Genomic DNA, 16,932 nt, shown 5'->3' on the forward strand with positions numbered 1-16,932 from the left:
AAAATGACATGAAAACACAGGGTTGCTGCAGAGGCATGCTACATGGGGAAGAGGCCACACAAAACAAATCCGGAGAAGCCAGTTCAACTGTCCGTCTCCAAATTTTGCTTAGGGCTGGCCCTGAATCTAGGAAAAGAGAAAGCTTTTGCTGTCCTGCTTGATCCCAAAACCCTGACAAGTGGTCGTAGCTACTGTAAGGAAAAACCAGCTCTCCTGGGTTAGTCTAGGTCTAACACCATCAATTATCCCAGAAACTCACACAGCTGACACCGAAGCAAGGATTCCTCATTGAACAACTTACTGTCCCCAGAAGTTCCAAACTGTCTGGCCGTACTTCCCCTCTTGTGCTCCCGGTCACTACTGCGGCTCAACTAGCCCTTCCCATGCTTGCTGCCTCCAGTCCCATGCTCTGCCTTTTCCTTCTCCTGAAACGCCTTCCTCCTCGCTTTCACATAGCCACATTCACCTTCCCTCTTGCATGAAGCTCTCCCTGATCCCGCCAGACAGTCCTGACTCAGACCACTTTATCTGTTCTAGGTTGCATACAGCATTTACTCCTTTCAACACGTGAGGGAAGTGATCATTTTTCTGTTCCCCAAGACTACAGATTTTTGGTTATATAAATACATGCTTTGTTAACCATGGAGCCAGAATAGGCAGGCCATGAGGGTTCCCCCCTCCACCCCCCCAGTGTATAAATGCTTTACTAACTGACATGATTTATCATCTTAGTTCATCTGGTGACTATGATGGCTGGGCAGGTTTTGATTCCAGTTTGGTATCTAAAAACACCACTAGGGGATGGCATGCTTGAATCCTATCCTAGGTCCAGCACATAGCTAATTATTTTTATCATGAGCAAACTCACCTCATTGGCTAAGGCAAAAGTTCCCCAGTGAATTGCCACCGACTTCTTCGTTTGAACATCAATGTGAATCCTTACAGCTTCTTCTGGGTCTACATGCTGATACTTCATAAACCACCTGATAGAACACAAGAATTCATTTATTTTGGTCTTTAAAATAGACACTGAATTCTAATTACTGATTTGTCTCATCAACCTTTAAGCTTCTGCACAAGAATAAATCATAGTAAGCAGACCATTTCCCTTAAGTCTAGTTTTTCCTGCTGGAAAAAAATAAGCAAAATTCTTTTGTCTTCGAATTGCTATTCAATAGGTAAGTCCCAAGCAAAACTCCCCTGACCCAGGAAAGGAGTGAAAGCTTTTCAGTATCTTTCTGCTTGATCCCAGAACCCTGACTAGTAGAATTCTAGGCATAGCTCCTTTACCCAAGATGTTGTCTCATGGTATTTTGACTTTACTGATGACTTATTCTGAAGACCTGTCTATTAATTTAGTAAGTAGATACTCTGCAATCCTGGTATCAATCAAAAAAAGCAAATAATCAGTAAACAACTAAAAACCAAAAACTAGTTGCATGAGAACCTGAATAATTTACCACAACATTTTTAAAACTTGCTAAAAGCAAAAGGTCAACAAAAATTTTATATTTAGAGATCAAAAGCAAAAATAAGGCAGTGGCTATTCAGGGTAGGATAGGTGGAACGTAGTGATTGAAGAAGACAGAGTTGTGGGGGTAAGATGTGGGAGGGGTAAGAACGAGGGAAGGAGGCAGTGGGGACTGTGGTGGTAGATGGTGGGCGAGTGGCTGGTGGGCGCACTGCGGTGGTAATGCCTGCTGAGGGTGTCTCAGTAGTACTGCCACTAACAGTAAAGATGTATGTAAGCGTGATGTACAAAATGGATAATTCAACATCAAGTGGGATTTTTCTTAGGAATACAAGGTCTATTGAGCATTTGAAAACCAATCAATGTGTTAATAACTTCTCTCCATAAAATACCATGTGCTCTTCGCAAATTATTAAAAAAACTTGTCAAAGTTCATTGTTGCTAAAACCTGAGCAAACTAAGGCGAGAATCTCCTTTAAAGGATAAACACGTCTCTAAAAACCAATTGCTAGCATTGAACTTAGTGTTTAAAAGAGGAATATTCTTCTAACCTCAGGAATAAGGCAAGAATTTAAGTTCTTAACACTTCTACTGACTGTATTGGACACCCCAACCATTACAACATGGCAGAAGGAGGTTTGAGGAGTGACAATAAAACTAAATCTATTTGAAGGAAAAAAATAAGCACATTAAGGAGAAAGTTTGTAGAAAGTACCTGCTTGGTAGAATTCTCCCAAGAGTGAAGAGTTGACAAAACCACCTTCAGGAGAAAGGATAATTTCCAATACCGGGGGGAAAGCATGCTAGCCGAGCACAAGTCCTTTACCTTCCCAGCCATCGGTTCAGAAGAGGGAAGACAGCAGTGCTGTCTTCACATTATTTACACCCCAGGCTCGCAACCAATGCTCCATACAGCTAACGGATATGGAGTCAGCACAGCTGCTTCTGCACTTTCTAGAGCACATCATGGAAAAGTTCACCCATCTGCAACAGCTAGAGGGCTGTCCTTTACTATCGGGAGTGGCCAGGCCCCGTGAGAGCCCAGTACAAAGCTGCTGTGTTCTCCAGGGCAGATCAGTGCTGCGCTGTGTCCAGGCCTCGTGACGCTAGGATTTGGGGCAAGAGAACAGTTGCTGGTGCTTCTCGAGTTTAACTCCCACTGCAAACCCAAGGAATAGACCAATTCTCTTTCTACCTTCATAGCTATCTGAAATAAGACTTTTTACTCTGAGGTAAAAAATAAAAATCAGAATCTTAAAACCCTGACGTGGATAGAATACCTGGTGTCAGATCATCCCAGAAGTAAGAATGAAATCTCCCTCGTATTCAGAATTACCCTAGTGTAATAATCTTATGCTTATAGAATACTCTGGTTTTATTGATAACATTTTTAAAACATTACCAGAGAAATCATTTACACCATATAAACTACCACAATTACAATTCTTTTAGAGCAAATACTGTCCTCCCATCTGCAGCGAAGCATGAAGGGGGAACTAGTGTAAAATTAAGTTTGGCTGTACGTATTATGTCATCACATATGTGACCAATTTATATATTGCTGCACATGAAAATGTAATTTCGTAAGGGCAAGTAAGTATCCTAACATTAAGACTATACTAAGTAAAGATCAATACCATATGAAACTGGTTTGAGAACAGGTTGATTGCAGCTTTGAACAGAAATTAGAATTAAATGAAAAAGTTAAATTCAAGCACTAATACGTATCATTTTAGAAATAAGAATAGCTGGTCCCTTAAAGAAAAAAAATGGGAGAAAAGAATTACTTATGGTTAAAATATAATAAAGTCAGGTGGAAACAAATTCTCTCATTTCAACAATGTATTAATGAAACAACTGTTCTGCTTGTAGGATCACCTAAATAAAAGGCAATCCTGTATATAATTATTTATACATCTAGGCATGTGCTTTAGAATAAAGTGTCTTAAACCAGCCCTTTGTTACTATCAGTATTTATTTTCTCTTTACTTGTAGGTATCTACTAGAGTTGAGTAAAATCTTAAATGAATGCTTGGAAATTACTTTTCCTTAAATAGACTTAAAAAGGCAGGGGCTGGATCTCCTAGGTCTCCACTGCCGGCTTGCTCAATATGCAGAGGCTGGTGGGTGAGTGGTGAGTAAGGCAGTGCTGTCATTACCAGTTTAACCACAGCATGACCGAAATGCGACCATCGCAAGGGACTACTGCTGTCAATCAATTCCTCATCTTTTTCTGCTAAGCAAAGAGCTGTAGGACTGGGTTGAGTGCGTTCCACTCATGGGAGGAAAGGTGGGTACGTAAAGGTAGTTCCTTCCCCTCTGTGGGAAAGGAAAAGTAAGATAGAGGCTTGATTACTGACTCAGCAGTTAGCTTTTGCGACTTCTGGCTAGATAATTCCTTAACCCTTGGTCAGTCCTTCTTGGTAATATTTTTGATTTTGAAAATATTTAACTGATAGTTTAATCCATTCTATCTTTAAATTTAAGTTAACCTGACTCAACAACTCCCAACCAATGTATAACATAGTCCACCACTAAATACCACGATTATATAGCATCGTAACATCAGAACTACTATTAAGTTAACTTATGGAGGGCCTCCCCGGTGGCGCAGCGGTTGAGCGCTGGGTTGCGAAGCTGCCTGCGGCCTCTGCGGCGCCAGTTCGATCCCCGGCTGCTCCCCGGCCACCGGAGGAGGGTCCCACATGGCGTGCAGACCTCTCCTGCCGCCCGCTGCTCCCCTCAGCAGTGTACTTCGGTCCTTCTGCCTGCTCTGCTTCCCGCTCTGGCTCTGGTGAATTCTCTCACCCTCCCGCGCTTCTGACTGTACCCAGTGCATGTATAAACAAAAACAAACAAATAAAGAAAGAAAGAAAGAAAACATGCCTCTATATAAAAAAAAAAAAAAAAAAAAAAAGTTAACTTATGGAGCTGGAATATTTTCCCTGGAAGTCCACCTACCTTGGTTCATAAGCTCCAATGGGAATAGCTGCAAGGTCAAAAGGCCCAAATCTTTTTCCTATCTCTTCAAATGCTGGGCAATATCCAGTATCTCCTGCAAAAAAAAATCGATTCCAAGGCCCCAAGACAGACCAGCTGCCCCACAGAACCTTGTTGTCATCCAGTAGAGTCCTTTTACACCAGTGCTGGGCAGGTGTGAAGACAAAGGTGACCTTATCATGTCCAGGGACACAGTTCTCCTCCCACCAGTCCAGCTCGATCACATTCTCACAGCCACATTTTTGCATCCAGTCGAGGAGGCCCAAAGGCACAAACCATCTCAGCTCATTACCGAATCGCTCATTCAAAGCGATGACGGAGTTATAGTCCAGGTGGTCATAGTGGTTGTGACTGATGAGGACAGCGTCAATAGGGGGGAGTTCACTTATAGTGCACGGCGGGTGGCGGAAACGCTTGGGACCCATGTGCTGCCAGGGTGAAGCACGAGAGCTAAAGATCGGATCCGTCAGGAATATGAGCTCGTCCATTTCCACCATCACCGTGGCGTGTCCCAGCCATGTGACCCGCAGGCCAGCTTCTCTCACTCGGGCTTCTTCGGGGCCATCGATAAAATATGGCTTTAGCACTGGGAGTTCTTTGTCAAGTTCCTGTGTATACAAGAAGTGAAGCAACTCTTAGGAAAAATAAAAGGTATTATGTCATCACAGAACACATTTGACCTAAATTCTAGAGAAGAGGGAGGGCTATTTGGGGAAAACTGACGTCATTCGGTAAATTGGCTATTTTTGCTTTTCTCTTGAAAATGCATGCACTTCTTTCTGAATCTGATCCAACAACCATGGCAAACCGCAGTGGGACATCTTAGTCTGAAATATGACAACGGGGAATTTTTAAATTTAGAGTTCTGCTGAATTAAATGTTTTAAACACTCTCTAAGTCCAGAAGTAGATGGCCCCGATGCATTCACTTTGCTAGTGCCATTTCACTGGGCTGCTGCCTCTGCTGTTAAGAACTGTCCCAGAAGCAGGTCAGTCCTGGAAACAGTGAAGAAAAAGGAGGGCTATTCGTAGACCCTGGATCTGAGGTACAAACCTTTACTTTCGGAGTACACAGAAATCAGCAGAGTGCTGTGGTGACTCCTGGGCAAACCGCAGTCAATAGACCGTTCGCCACAGTCCTGCCCCTTAAGGGTTTCTGTCATTGATCAAAACAAAGTGAAACATGGTTCCTGCCCGGGGGGAGGAGTCTCATTTCTCGGATGTGAAATGCTAGCTACAACAGAATGTGATCTTTCATTTCTTTGGTTATTTTCATCCTTGGGTGAAGGCAGACCAACAAGAAGCTGTTCTCATGAAGTAAGCTTTGACATCAGGGCCCCTTTCAAGAGGCCGTCTCAAAGCACTTGCTGTGTAGGTGCTACCGTCGAGACCCAGGACTTCCGCCAGCCTCTTCCCCTTAGACCTCTCGGACTCAGTAACCGGAAAGGCTCTTCTCCAGAGCATCTGGCTTTATTCCTTTGACTGTCGTTAGCCGGCACTTCCCTTTTTGCTTTGCCTAGGAAGCTCAGGGTAAAAGCTGATCATGCTATTGGTTTTATTTTCTACTGTTTTTATCCATACATGTATTTTTGTAAGTTGGCACAAATCAATCCTGGGAAAAGTATGGCATGGAATTAAATGCATGCCACTATACCGCCCCTGGGGAAGGACAAAGGGCCCAGCGGCCACAGTTCTGACAGGGTGACCTGTGTTCCCAGGTGGCAGCTGGCAAGAAGGATAAGCAGCTTATGGTGCAGAGGAAAGAAGGGCGTTTCAGGTGGAGAATTGCTCAGCAAAGACAGCCAAGCAGGACAGTGGCATTTGGGGACAGGGGACAAACAACTGTGAAAGAATGAGAACACAGTAAGAGCTGCTGGTGCTGTTCTCCACCCAGAAGGCATGAGGCGGTATGTGTGTGGGGTGGGGGGAGCGGGGGAGAGACACAAGTCTGTTCACGTTTAGGTGAAATACTTGGAGGCAACGGAGGACCTGTAACCTGCAGTGGGTCACCACAGCTGCCATGAGAGATTAGGTCCTGAAAAAAGAGGGCAGGCGGGGAAGAAGCTGGTGAAGGAAATGCGGTCACTGCGATGGGCTGAATCGGGAAAGGGCTTGGGCAGGGGAAGAAAAGGAGCAGCTCAGGGGACGGAGTAGGAAGATTTCTATTACAACTCTAACCCTTTGTTTTCGCATCTGAAAAATGAGCACAGTAACCGCCTGCGCTGCTGTGGGGACTGGGTTGGAGTGGCCGTCCCGAAGCGCTCCGAATATTCTAAAAGAAAAGCAGCAACCTGCCGCCAACCAGCAGTCACTTGCACCTTAAGGGGTTTCCTTTATCAGTCAGGAACCTAGTAAAGATACAAAGTAACAGACCCTTTAAAAACTTGAGGATGGCTATTCTGTCTTCTTGCCAACTCACTCCATACACAGGAGACACCTCAAAACAGTCTCCTCACAGTTAGAGTTCCTTGCTGACCATCATCGTTGGCTCTACTGCTTGACAAAACCCCCCTAGCCAGTGATGAGGCTGTCAGTGGACTGCCCTGACCCCCCTCTTCCAGCTGTTTTCAGCCAGCCCCCCCTTGCAACTGTTCCGCCCAACACTGGACCATTCCCTCCCCTGCGCTAAGCTTGGGAGCCCGCGTGGTGCCGATTCCACGCCCGTTACAGTGTCTTCCCGGTCTCACCCCGAGACCTTAAACCGCACAGCCATCGTGGGGCCGTCCCTGAGTCTTCCTCGCCGGACGCGCTCCTGCCTCTCAGTGTTCATGCCACTTTGTTCTCACATCTGGATTTTCTGCCCTGTAGTCTGGTTAGATGCAGACACAAGGTACCTCACGCCTTCCTCAGCCAGAACCATGACAATGCCCTATTTGGTGATAAACACATCCGCTGATAAACGATGAACAAATGTAAATTCTCCATTTCTTAAAGTTGATAATTAATAAACAATACTAGTAATTGCCAAATAGACTATTTACCAAGAATGAAGGAGGATCGGGACGGAATGAAAATAAACTAAGTACCTGCCAAGTGCAGACTTCGTACTAAGCACAAAATAATGAAGATGATGAATTAAGACATCAAGTATGTTAGTATAACAACAGCTACCATTTGTGGAGTGCTTCCTGCGGTCTAGATATTGTACTGCTTTTTAAAACCTGTTGAATAGTGACCATAACAGCAGTGGTAGGTATTATTACAGATGAAGTTAGAGCACGCGCAGGTCACCCCGCTGGCCTCCATACTGCCTCTCACCACTATACTTACTGCCAGATAGTCTCAGTACACATTTACAAAACAAAACAAAAACAAGCAATAGCTGGGGATCCCATGGGAGAGAGTAAGATAGAACTTAAGAAAACTGGGATGATGGAGCTATTCATTATGTTGAGTACAGTGATTATCTGTGGGTATATACATATGTCAACGCTCATCAAGTTGTACTTTTTGAATATGCAGAGCTGTTTTATGTTAGCAACATTTTAAGTAACATCATGTTTCAACCATACATCAAAATAACAGAATTCCTGAAAATGAGCTTTTTCATTTTTTTACTATTTGTTTAAAAGCCACATGAAGTTCAATCTGACATTGTCCGCTGATCATTGACGGGAAAGAAAACCTTTAACACAACACTTCTGGTAGCCTCAATTTGTTCTCCAAACCAAGGATTAACACACAAGGTACTGAAAGCAGCTAGTCACACAGGACCACCTATTATACAACCCTGTTTTCAAGTATCCAGAACAGGTAAATCCAGAAACAGAAAACAGATTGATGATTTCCAGGGACTAGAAGGGACAATGGCCAAGGACACGAGGTTTCTTTTTGGGGGTGATGAAGATGTATTAGAGATAGTGGTGGCAGCTGCACAACTCTATATAGGAAACCACTGAACTGAACACTTTGAACAGATCAGTTGTATAGTATGGATTATCTTTCAACAAAACTGTCTTCTAAAGAAAATAAAATATTGATCAGGGATCTGAATTAAGCTTTTTTTTTCCCATGTTCCTTTTTTCTCCCCCAAAGATTGATTTATGCATACTAGAGCTGTGGTGCAGGCCACAGATTGGGGGAGGGGGGTGAGAGGATTCACCAGAGACAGAGTGGGGAGCAGAGCAGGCAGACTGACTGAAATACACTGCTGAGGGGAGCAGCGGGCCAGACAGGAGAGGTCAGCTGCACCATGTGTCACCTCCCTGGCCAGGGATCGAACTCAGGCTGCAGTGGCTGCAGATAGCTTCACAGTGCTGAGACTTAACCCCTGAGCCACCAGGGAGGCCTCTCATGTTCCTTTCTTCAAGCTATATTGTTTCTGTACCCATCTAAGAGCAACTTACTTTAAAGAAGGTGATGTCCACCACTACCACCCCATAAAACTCAAAAGAGTGTACCACTGAGATTTCCCCCTACCCCTAATAAATAATTTACCTTCTACCCTAATCATAAGTCTAAAAAGCATGTAAGATGGGAGGGTAGTGAAATTCTTGTTTATTTGAGCAAACCAAACATTCACTCAGCATTTTCTTTGCTAGGTCAAGATTTTTCTTGGCTGATCATCCTTCTCTAAATTGGCAAATGGGAAAATCCCTACATCTGTATTAACTAGTACGGGAGTTAATGTTCTACTTTTCTTGGGGAAAAGGAAAAACCCTTACATTCACTCAGGTGTCACCATTGCCAGGTGCTTGAAGTACATGATGCCACCTGCCTCCGTGAAGCGGGCCTTATTGCTATTTTATAGATAACCAGACCAAACAAAGGGGGGTCATTAAGAAACTTGCCCGGGTCATATGGTAAGTGTTCCATTCAGAGAAACTGGAATCAAGACCCTCCCTGTTTTCACTAAACCATAACTCTTTCCTTGGCATAAAACATAATAACTTTAAAATAATGAAATCCATATTCTTGTTAATATACTTATTTTAAGAGTATCTGCATTAGCAAAAAGAGATTTCATGCAAATTGTTACACTTTCTAAATCTTATTTTTTAGGGTAATCTTTTTAATTTACATACAACAAACAAAAACCAAATAGCTTTCCTTTCAGCTTGCCATTTGCTTCATTTTTGTGTGTCTCAAGGTCCTTTCAGGGTGAACAGTGAAACCCTGAGGTAAGCAGGCCCACTGTGTGCAGCACAGGCACCGGCCTCTAGACGCAGGGAGGCCCCAGAGGCCGAGCCTCCACAGTGGGGCTGATGAGCCGTAAGGGGAAAGCCGTCAGGGTTCCTCCCAGGAACTCACAAGGGAGGGCAACTGTCTGAGTCTCAACGGCGCTGAACACAGTCGGGGTCTACAGGCCGGAGTCCTAACAGGGCTGTGCACAACAATTTCTGTCCATACCAATGGCTGACCCAGAGACAAGGCCTTACTGGAGTTTCCATTTTTAAAAGCTTTCCTTCTCCACTCTGGCCTGATAGCATTTTGTGACGGCCTGCTTGTTCTCAATGTCTAAAACTAAGTTACAGTTCTCTGTGCTGCTTTGTTGCTGCATTGTGCTCTCGTTAGTACCATTTCTTTGTTTCCAACTGCTAATGTGATGATACACTTTTTAACTTCTCACCTATTTTTGAATTTTCTTAACTAGACTGGATGAATTCCTCAAGGGTCTTTAATTTGTCTGCTTTCTCTATGGAACTTGTCAAGTGGCAGTTACTCTTATTTTTATGTGTATATGTGTTCTCTTCCCAACTAGAATCAAAAAACCCTTTAGGATGGAGGCTATATATTTTACCTCTTAAAAAAAAAAAAATCAGGGCCTCCCTGGTGGCGCAAGGGGTTAAGCACCACACTATGAAGCAAATCCGCAGCACGAGTTCAATACCCAGCCGGCCAGGGAGCTACCCACATGGCGAGGCAGACCTCTCCTGTCTCACCTGCTGCTACCCTCAGCAGTGTATTTCAGTCTGCCTGCCTGTTCTGCTCCCCGCTCTGTCTCCGGTAAGTCCTCTCACCCCCTCACCCCTGCATCTCTGGCCTTTACCCCAGCTCTTGTGTGCATAGATGCATAGATCTTAACAAAAAAAAAATCATTTTCAAAGTAGACAAGTTAATCTTTTTCTTCCAGCTGAAGGTACATTTTTACTGTCAAGAAACTTTAATAACTATACTTTGAAGCTCAGATTTTTTAAATAAAAAATATCTTATTTTACATATTTAGACAATAGATATAAACACTGAATAGATCTATGCTAACTAATACCTCCAATTATTTATTAATGATGTTTTAGGGGTTTTTTTTTTTTTTGCCATGTTATCCATGATAGGAGTGTAAGCTTCATCAAAATGGCTTATCTCTTCTAAGCTCCTTGATTATAAAATGCCCTTCATTGAATGTTTGGACACTACAGGAAAACAGAAAGAGTGGCCAGCTGCTATATCAACATGGGATGACTGTAACCCCCGTTGACATGGATTTTCACTGCCAGTTCTGTTTGCACAGTTAGAGATCATGTGGCATTCACAGTTTGTAATCTGTTTTAAAAAACCTCTCATGACATTTTCACCTATCACTCTATGAGATGCATAGTAAGTATTTCAAAATGAAAACTTCTTGAGGAAATCTGTACAAATACTAGAGACAGAAATAAACACATAAAATTAAATTATAAAGGATTGATCGAGGAAGTCCAAAATATAATTGTCATTTTAGAATGAAAAGAACTAAAGAAAATGGATTTTCACATCAAAAGGGCCCAAAGGGCCACCAAGCATGGCAAATAAAGAATCATACATTAGGGGCCTCCGTGGTGGCACAAAGGGTTAAGACACAACCTATAAAGCAATCCACAGTCATTGCAGCAGGAGTTCGATCCCCCACCAGGGAGCTACCCACATGGCCCAGCAGACCTCTCCTGACTCGCCCGCTGCTCCCCTCAGCAGTGTATTTCAGTCAGTCTGCCTGTTCTGCTCCCCAGGCTTTCTGGCAACTCCTCTCACCCCCTGCACCTCTGGCCTGTACCCCAGTTCTTGCATGCATGCATAAATAAATCTTTTAAAGAACCACACATTATAGTATAATTCCAGAGTATTTTTACCAAAGGTATTTTATACCAAAGGTATGGCCCTCAAAGTTTCTACAGAGGAAAGATCAAGCACAAAGGATCAAGTACAAAAATGGCTAAAATTCTATATCCACACAATCCATTAAGAACAAGGACAAAGACATTTCAGACAAGCAAGATCTCAAAAACTTTAGTTCCCACGTACCCTTCTTCAGGAAACTAAGAATGTGCTCCAGCAAGATGAGAGTGTCCAGGCAAGAGGCACAAGTGGGGTGGAGGAGAGGGGGGGCCAAGGCAGAAGAGGCACGTGTACTGGGAGAGAGACCCCAGAATGGAAGCTGCCAGCCTAGATTACAGCCCTACCTACTGGACCACCGAGGGGCTCTCCCGCAGCAAAGTTATACTGAGAAGTTAAGGAATGGAAGGACACTGATGAGTTGTAAGTACAGAGAAGTTAAAGAGATGAGAAAGCCAGAGGGATCATGAACATGGGGTGGGGGGGCGTATATAAGAAAGTACGACCGTCAAACATTGCTTGGTTAATCGTGAACACCACTGACATAGTCACAATAATGTAAGCAGTAAAATTAAAAATGGAACCAAAAACTGTGACGCATCCCCTCGAGCAAACAGGGAAAGCTGGAGGAGCGCGTGGGGAAGAGCGGGTGAGGACAGAGTGAGTTCCCTCCGACGTCCACTGTGAAGGCAGGAGGTAAGGCCAGGAAAGGGCGCACATCCCTGTATTCCTTAGAAATAGATGGGCCACAAAGACACACGCTGCAAGAGGGCGCTCACTGGTACCTAAAAGAGGTGAAGTCATGAAATCCAAGAGGGACCGCCAGGGGCCGGGGGAAGGGAAATGGGTGATCACTCATCCGCAGGCAGAAGTTCCAGGGAGGCAAGAGGATATGCCCTGGAGCGCTGCTGTACAGCACTGACAGTGGACACTTACAGATCTTACAAGGTTGATTTGTTCTTTTTCATTTTATGGTTTGTGGTAACTGCGAAGGTAGACTTCAGCTTACAGGGTTGGAAGTTGCTCTGAGGCTAGATCGCTGCATGGAAGAGGCTGGTTGAGACACGGGTATTTGTCTTACGAGACTTTCTGTCCTGTAACTTTCTAAAATACATATACATGTTTCTTTTTCCTAGATAAAAAAAGCAACCTGTCAGCATACTATAGTTTCAATGTAAAATAACTGGTGTGTTTCATTTTTTCAAAGGTTACCCTATTCGTCCCAATCATGCATCTCCGCTATGCATTCTGTTGGCATTTCCAAGGCGGTTGGCCTCTTGCCCTAACTGTCCTCCTCACAACTGGAGTTCACTTTTCTCTGCATATTGGGTTCTCCAGAAGAAAAAGTAATTTTCTTGTGCCTCCCATCCTCAGTGTGGAAACATACAATGTTTTATCTATTAATGTGGAATTCTAAAAAAGTGTTAATTATTCACACTAATCCACTATGTCAACAAAGCGATCATGACAGGGACTTTAAAAACCCCATATCCCTCTAACAACAACAACAAAAAAGTACACACTTGCCCAAATAAAAGCTCCAACACCACCATCACCAACCCAGTCCCCATCCTGTCTGTTCCTGCTGCAGATCCAGCCTTTAAGGACGGCCACTCTTCCCTTCCTTCCCCCAGAACCAACGTCAGCTTCCTAATCTCAACACCCCACAAAGTCTGGCAGGGCAGAGGTTGGTGGAAAAAAGAGGCCAAGGGAGATGGGGTGGAAGGGTGAGAAACAGAAAAGTTGCTCCTGCAATCACCAACTCCTGACAAAGCAGTATCATTCACCTAATACATTTCATGCCAATCATTGATACAGTTCATCCTAAATATAACTAGCATATTTAAAGAAGAGTAACTTATAGACAATATTTAAAGGTCTGGAAAGGTAATCTGAAGAGTCTTTCATAGCCTCAACAGCCTTGTCCAAGGGTGAAACACCAAGTGCTCCAGGCACGCTCCTAATCTTTATAAGCCAGATTCTAAACACACATTGGGTTACTGCTTTCTAGAACATACCACTTACCTTCATGACTGCATGGTTACTGCTATCATCCACTTGGAAAACTACCTTCAAAATAAATACATCCTTATCTTCCTAGCTCAAATATCACCTCCTTTGGAAAGCCATTTTTCTAGCCTCATTAGGCAGAATTAGCTACTTCCTTTTCCTATACTTCTTAGCACTCTACTCCTAGGTCTAGTTACCACCAGGTCAGACAGTTATTGCTATGTGTACTCTGCTGCTAAACTATGAACCTGAGGGCATCTTACTCACTTTATCCCCAGAAGCCAGCCTTATGCCGGATCATAAAAAAAGAAGGCTCAACTGAATGTCAGAATACAATTCACAGCAAAGTGAAGGAACATAAATACAGAGTAAATACACGGCACTCAAAAAAGTCAAACACTACCTCTTTGGAACTTGGAACCCCGCTGTGATCTTTTTCCATTATCAGCCATCTGAGAACATTTGGAATGGAGGGACTTTTCCACGTCGGCCACGGATTAACAAATCTCCCATCTTTTCCTTTCTTTGACTTAGTTACATCTTCCTCTAGTCTGTAATCCAACTTGAAACTTTTCCTAGAAAATCTAGAAGAATCATTTCCTCCAGAATTCCGTGCTGAATGACTGCGTTTCCTCACTGCTTCTTGAGGATATTGCCTGTTTGTCATTAGGGACTGGTTGCTTTCATTTTCATCCATGTTCTTTGGTGAAGAACTGAAGGGAAAAAAAAGGGAGAGTGGGGGAAATACTTTAATTTAAATGCATTAGAACATATTACTTGGTATCACTTAGCCAGTAAAAATGTTAGGTCAAGCTTTCTTCCTGCAAAATACATTTTTAGAATTCATTAGCACTGCTTACTAAAACAGAAAAGATACTTGCTTTACCTCTTATGCCAAACCTTTTAAAAATTCTTTATCTGCTATAATCCAAAACAACTTAATCCACCAGCCAGCATTTAAACATATGCAATTGTCCATTTCAGTGATACCCTGCAGAATAAATAAAGCACCTTCATGAAATCTGCATGTTCATGTTTGAATATTTAAAATTTTATTGCTAATAACACATAGAAAGGACTGCTTTATTTTCTTGGGGGCACTTCAGTAAGTCAAACAACTTAGCTGTAGCCCCACCAGAACTTGTTGTTTTTATTCTGAAGATAAACTTACCAATGCCCCGGAAAAAGCACATTGAGTCCAATCCAGGAAAAGAATAATAGTACATTACTTGAGAGACATTTCAGCCATGTACTTTAGTGGTTAACAATACAAATATGAATCAACTCAGATTTTGAACTGCCAGGTCAGTACAGTCTATACCGGCTGTGTGATCTTATAGTTTCCTACCTTCTCTGTGCTTGAAGTTCCTCACGTATAAATTGAAGACAACACTACTTGCCTCCAGAGTTACTGAGAGAACTTAAAAAGCTATAAAAGTAGAAGTACCTTAAAAATGTATACAACAATAACCCCAAATAAATGTTTCTAACAAATGTAACACACTCAAATGCACATGATACAGCACAACAAATGTTAGCTGTTGCTGGTGATCTTGTACTGCTACCACCACCACCTAACTCGTGGCACTGAATCCTGAACTCTAAGCTACACCAGACTCTAGACACAGATACTCTATTCAGAATATGTATCTGCTATGAATTTCACTTCTTCCCTATTCTGTTAAACATCTGCTTTCTATTTACATACAAGGATACACTTCAAAACCCTGTTAACAGAAAGCCACGTATTTTTATGGCTCTGATGGTACTGAAAGGAAGAGAAAGGGAAAGACCACCAACTCCAGGAGGAACTCATACACAGAACCAAGACATCACTGCTCCCCCCTCCTCAAACTGTCTACAGTAAACAGTCCAAGGTCTGGAGAATAATCAACATTAAGAAACCCAAGCTGAGAAAAGCTAAGGTACACACTGTTTCTCAAACATTGCTGTTTGTGAGAGAGTCTCATAACTGAGAGTCTAACAACCTTTGCTTCTTGGGCAAATTGAGCTTCTAGTGCTCAATTTTCTCATCTATAAGCACTCACTTATCTCCTGAGAATTTTCAGGTATTAAGTGACATAAGGTACATAGAGTGCTTGCCACTCACCACATGCTAATGCCCTTTACCCTGATCCTGTTAAATGGCCATACACATAAATTCTTTAAATTCTATTAGAAGACAAAGTTCCTGGGGGCCTCCCCTGGTGGCGCAGGCGGTTGAGCACCACACTGTGAAGCTATCTGCAGCCTCTGCAGCGCAGGTTCGATCCCGGCTGGCTGGCGAGGGTCCCACATGGCGCGGCAGACCTCTTCTGTCTTGCCCGCTGCTCCCCCCAGCAGTGTATTTCGTCGGTCTACCTGTTCTGTTCCCCGCTCTGGCTTTGGTGAATCTTCTTACCCTCCCGCACGTCTGGAATGTACCCTGGTTCTCGTATAAATAAATAAATCTTAAAAAAAAAAAAAAGAAGACGACGACAAAGTTCCTGGGTGACTTCTCCCAACTCTTCTCATAGAATCACCTTACCTGAGTTATAATTACATTACCTTACCTGAGTTATAATTTAGTTCAGACTCAGGCCTCTATAAAGGACAGAAACAAAGACAATGCATTTTAACCCCCACTTTATGCAACAGATGAACACACATGCTAAATCTATTATCTAATTACTATATCTAATTTCTAGCTCTCCAAGGGCAGTGGGAGATAGGTGTCCCTCATTATGGATTCGACACCCTTTAGGGGGAAAAAAAAATCAAGCAACCACACAGATTTTGGCTTAAGATCATAGCAGTGTCAGCTCTGTAACTTCATAGCCTTTAGGAAAAGACATTTCCGAAACAACTGACCCAAATTATTGAAATGGTAAGAAGTACTTTTCTCATATGCTACATGGTTCACAAGATAATCTGAAGATGGAAGAGCCCATTCCATGCCGCCCCTTGCTCACGAGATAAATGCACTTGCTATATACCTGTGTGTGTGTGTGTGTACATGCACATAGATAGTAGTTACGCCAAACAGAGGGAAAGGAGGAAAGGAGGAAAGCTTACTCTGATTTTGAAAACTAAAAATGGAAAGCCAAATACAGGAATTTTGAAGGACATCCAGCAGTCTTATAGAGCCAGGATATAAAAAGAAAGGCTTGTAAGACTAGAAAGATATGAAGGAAGAGATCCTAAAGGATGGTGCTGGATTTGGGACCTGGACTGAGACCTGAGAGAAGTTTGACTATAAGCAATGGGACCATTCTGGCAACAGGAGAAAAACGCGAAGTGGCTAAAAATAGAGCCAGGGAGATGGATTAGTGAGAAGGAAACAAACGAGGCCTACGACATCCCTTAGCACCAAAATGTTATGCTACATGTTTCACACATTCTATTTAAATTACACATTCTCTCTTTTTTTTTAAAAAAAATAGTGTC

General features: G+C 43.0%; 1 protein-coding gene across 5 annotated transcripts in view; it reads right to left on the reverse strand.

Moving 5' to 3' along the window:
- Positions 1-16,932, reverse strand: part of NAPEPLD (N-acyl phosphatidylethanolamine phospholipase D) — a 60,681-nt gene that overhangs the window by 7,744 nt on the left and 36,005 nt on the right. For 4 of the 5 annotated variants that reach the window (XM_054692514.1, XM_054692515.1, XM_054692513.1 and 1 more), the window contains exons 2-4: positions 13,910-14,219; positions 4,433-5,079; positions 869-983 (exon numbers count right to left, since the gene is read on the reverse strand). In XM_054692514.1, coding sequence (XP_054548489.1) covers positions 869-983; positions 4,433-5,079; positions 13,910-14,203 — 1,056 coding nt within the window. In that variant the 5' untranslated portion in view covers positions 14,204-14,219. Of the gene's footprint in view, positions 1-868; positions 984-4,432; positions 5,080-13,909; positions 14,220-14,392; positions 14,543-16,932 lie in introns of those variants that run through there. The other variant, XM_054692512.1, reaches the window with a different exon arrangement.

Source organism: Talpa occidentalis, unplaced genomic scaffold (assembly GCF_014898055.3).
Source record: "Talpa occidentalis isolate TD23 unplaced genomic scaffold, MPIMG_talOcc4v2.1, whole genome shotgun sequence".
NCBI lineage: Eukaryota > Metazoa > Chordata > Mammalia > Eulipotyphla > Talpidae > Talpa > Talpa occidentalis.